Source organism: Mizuhopecten yessoensis, unplaced genomic scaffold (genome assembly GCF_002113885.1).
Source record: "Mizuhopecten yessoensis strain PY_sf001 unplaced genomic scaffold, ASM211388v2 hete_36188622, whole genome shotgun sequence".
Taxonomy (NCBI): Eukaryota; Metazoa; Mollusca; class Bivalvia; order Pectinida; family Pectinidae; genus Mizuhopecten; species Mizuhopecten yessoensis.
In genome coordinates this window covers 1-4159 of record NW_018485724.1, presented here as the reverse complement: position 1 = coordinate 4159, position 4159 = coordinate 1, and the positions used below count along the sequence as shown (strand labels likewise).

The 4159-nt window shown below is 36.4% G+C and overlaps 1 protein-coding gene across 1 annotated transcript; it reads left to right on the top strand.

Moving 5' to 3' along the window:
• Positions 1–2036: 2036 nt before the first annotated feature.
• LOC110444916 (metabotropic glutamate receptor 4-like) lies at positions 2037–3952 on the top strand (the record flags this gene model as incomplete). Its single annotated transcript, XM_021489265.1, has 3 exons — positions 2037–2324; positions 3053–3181; positions 3761–3952. Coding segments are annotated over 3 exons (609 nt in total), but the record flags the coding sequence as incomplete, so codon positions are not given.
• Positions 3953–4159: the final 207 nt, after the last annotated feature.

The window sequence follows — 4159 nt, the reverse complement described above, 5'->3', positions numbered from 1 at the left end:
CTATTTCAATGAGGTGAAATTGTATTCGAACACATGAAATAAGCACAGGAATGAAACAAACGAGTCGATCGTACATGTCGTAAACCGAGAGGATTTGATAATAAAACACATTGAACATGCAATTTGTTTAAATCGATAAGAATAGGACAAATATACTTGAGCAGTGCGGTCCAATAGTGTCCATTATAAGCATTTAACGAGTAGAAACTTACAGAACACGAGCCAAACTTAGAAAATACCACCAACGCTATAATGAAGCTACGATCTTCTGAAATGTCAAATGCCCTGCTTATTTGTTTAATCATAGACGAACGAGGAAAATGGGCAATTACTCCTTCCAGCTGTCAATTTCACGTCTATCATTAAGACATTGCAGACTAGGAATCTGATTATGGAAATGATGGGACGTTACTTGGTAACTTCCGTCTGTCTGCCGTAGACCAGATTGTTACGTACTTGCATAATTATGTAAGCTGTATTGAAATAATCTACCACGGGGAAAAGAACGTTGTGGTCTACAAACAAGCATGGTTAGCATATAGACGTTAAATCGTATGGTTTAACGTCGAATCAAAACGATTTTGAGTGTATCAAATTCATCATCGAGTAAGTCATATCCCTGTTTTACTCATCCGTTGATTCAAGAAACCAATTTTGAAAAGTTTCTCTACAAGAACTAACGTTTCAGATTGGTTTTTATATATGTTTTCACGTGAATACCTGCGATGAACACACGTTTTCAGGCTTCTCCTGGTTGTAACCGTATTTTATACAACAAAGCAAAATAAACACGAAATTAGATAATAAAGAATAGTGAATAAACATAATTTTATCGTATGGAGTTTGAAACGTTATCATGTGTATATTATAGTTCAGATTACTTGCAGTGTTTGATATAGAAATAGAATCAATAGCATGACCAACATCACTGAATTACTTATGTAATTTGGCATAATGCAAAGTCGCTTTAGGTCGACATTCAGACTGAGATAAGCCTTTTTTGCTAGCATTGTGTATATACGTACATTGATGTGACGTGTCTTGTCTTAATGCCTGTCAGCATAACCTTCCCATTTTACGCCGACAATCCTTAACAGAACCTTCATGTGTTTACTTTACGTCTTAACAGATCGCCAATGTCCTTTCTCTTTACGCCTTCATATAGCTTTCTTTTTTTACCTTGTCATGTGCAAACAGCGCATTTCCTTATTTATTTTTACTTCCGGAAATACCCTCACTAATTTTATGTCATTATATTCTAATTGAACTGTTTACTTGTTTTAAACCGTCTCACATGGCCGTTATATTTTGCAGTTTGAATCTCTTGTATACCATTTTTGTATAACTACTTGATGCCCTGGTATAGGCTTGCTAATTTTCTACTTCGCTCCTTTTTTGTACGTCTGTACATACACTTTCTATTTCGTTTTGTTTACGCCTTAAAAAGAGCTTTCCGATTTCCTGAATAATTTATAAATGCCCTGACTGCTGACTGAAATGTCTTTCCTATTTCATTTATTTTTGCTCCTTCGTGCCTCCTATGTCACCGATTTATGACTTCACCTATCTTGCTAGAGCATGTCTTTCATGTATGACCGGGGTTTGATTTCTGAATTGGAATAATAAAGGTATTGGGTCACCTGCTCGACCACTTGGTTTTCTCTGGGCACTCCCACATTAGGACCCTTTGTGCTATCACATCCTGTCAAACAATTGTGCTTAGTAGAAGTTTGATCATTGCTGAAAATCAAACAAATCTTATACATTTCTTTTCGCCATAGGTTATTATTCTAAATCCACTTCCTTTCAATTGATATAACCCATCTATTTCAAGACGTTTTGATTTGCCAAAACTACACATTGGCCTCTTTAAGCCCTAGTGGACCCTTTCTCTGAGCCCGAGGTGGTTGTCTCTCACATATTTTTCCATAGACGGCAGTTTCGTCAGATAATGAGACTTTAGGGTATTCCTTGAAACCAGAGATTCCTTCGTCGAAGACAATTTACTTATTCAATGTGATTTTCTGTCTTTGTAGATATTTGTATTGCCCAGCGACTGTCTATTTCTCGTGACTCTACAGACGACGATTTCGACAACACAGTGATGAAGTTGATTGGAAATGACCGAGCAAAAGCCGTAGTAATGTTTGTCAACGAAGACAATTCCAAGCGCCTCCTCCGGGCGTTAATGCGCTCAAACCGATCCGATACTCTGTGGTTCCTAGCTAGCGATAGCTGGGGCGCCAAGGTACATCCGGTTTTTGGACAGGAAGTAGCGGCTGTGGATGCCGTTACCATTCTTCCTAAGCGACACGTTATAGAAGGTAAACATGTAGGATTTATTATTACAATTAAATGCCGCTAGAAAGTGTATGTATACATGAAGTTCCCTCTAATTTAATTATTATGCATTTATTAAAAACAGCAAACAAACAAATTTAATCTGATATTATGAATCCCTTTAAATGTAATTTATAGGTTACTCGGCATACTTTATTCCAAAAACATTGTATTACTTGATTGATCTTAGTATAAACAGTATCACATTTGTTTCTTTTTTATAAACCTAGCTTTGTTCGTCCTCACTACTTAACAATCAGATGGTGGCCTACCAAATAAGAACATATGTTGATATAACATAATTTATAAGAGAATAACGACGATGAAGATTGAGACATCGTTATTTGGACATAACGTTGATTATGGCTTCGAGTTAAACGCTTAAATGACGATGTTGTTTCGGATGGCTGTTAAGTCACTATGGTTTCATTAACATTTACCATACAAAATACAGAACTTTTATCTCAATGACTGATAGCTCAAATAAAGTGTGTTAATAACTTACATTACTATAAAAGTGCTTATCATGATGAAATAAAAATTACACATGTGAACAATGTACACCAATTATTCAGTATAATTGAATATTTACTAGAGAACAGTATACACTATATTCCCCTGGCAAGTCGTTTCCTCAACTATGATGAAATACGTTTAGGATGATAAACACGATATTATTATTTTACTTCTGTATATTTTTTGTTCTTTTCAGAGTTCGACGAGTACTTTCTGAACCTCTCTCCCGAACACAACACCCAAAACCCGTGGTTTGCAGAATACTGGGAGACAATTTTCAACTGTAGCATCAGTCGAAAAGCAAAGACTAGGAAACGGTGCTCTGGTATGGTTAATACGATTGAATAAAACAACAGCATTTCATAATGTAATGATTCATTTGTATGAGCTACATCTATTTATTCTTACTTGAAATATCATAAAACTTTGTAAGACCTGACCGGTACTATTAATTCCTTAACAGATTGAAAATTGGTGTCACTTGTTGCGATAAAACAAAGCTGAAGGTCATACTAGGATTTAACTTATCATTAGGAGATCCAATTGGTATGATATCAAACCAAAAACGTTAATTGACTAGCTTATCACTGGGTATTACATTATTAGGCTTGCATACAAAACTGATCATTCATTATGACTGATTCGCACACGTTTAGCTCAGGTGTATATGTGTAGGCAATATTTACCACTCAAGGTAGTTGGCAAACGAAATACTAGGTCACCTGCATGGTAACAGACAATGGTAAAATCGTGCGGTTACTGATTTACGTAATACTGCTGATTCTTAATTGGTAGGATAACTTGGAGCAGATTACATTGAACTGAAGGTAATACGCGTTACATGTAAAGATAACGTGATATAGATATTGATGAAGGTAATACCAGGTCGTTTATATTTTTGCAGGTAAGGAGAACCTAAGGAGCCTCAGTGTTGGGTACGAACAGGAGGGACTGGTACAATTTGTTATAGACTCTGTGTACGCCTTAGCTCACGCTCTACACGAACTACTGGCAGATAAATGTAAGGGACAGTACAGACACTGTAACCTGTCGGGCAAGGAAATCCTCGCCTACATCAGAAATGTCACTTTCGCAGGTGAGTTACACTATTCTTGTTCTTTCCTGGTAACAAGGTAGCTGACATAAAGATTTATCCTGCCTTAGTTAACTCATCGATATCGACGTCATACCATTCGTCTACGACTTATTCGTTAATTGGCATTGGAATGCGTTCTCTCCTAGTTAGTTGACGGACAAATGTGTTCTGACTTAGTTGGCTTAGGAATACATTTTTTCCATTCTT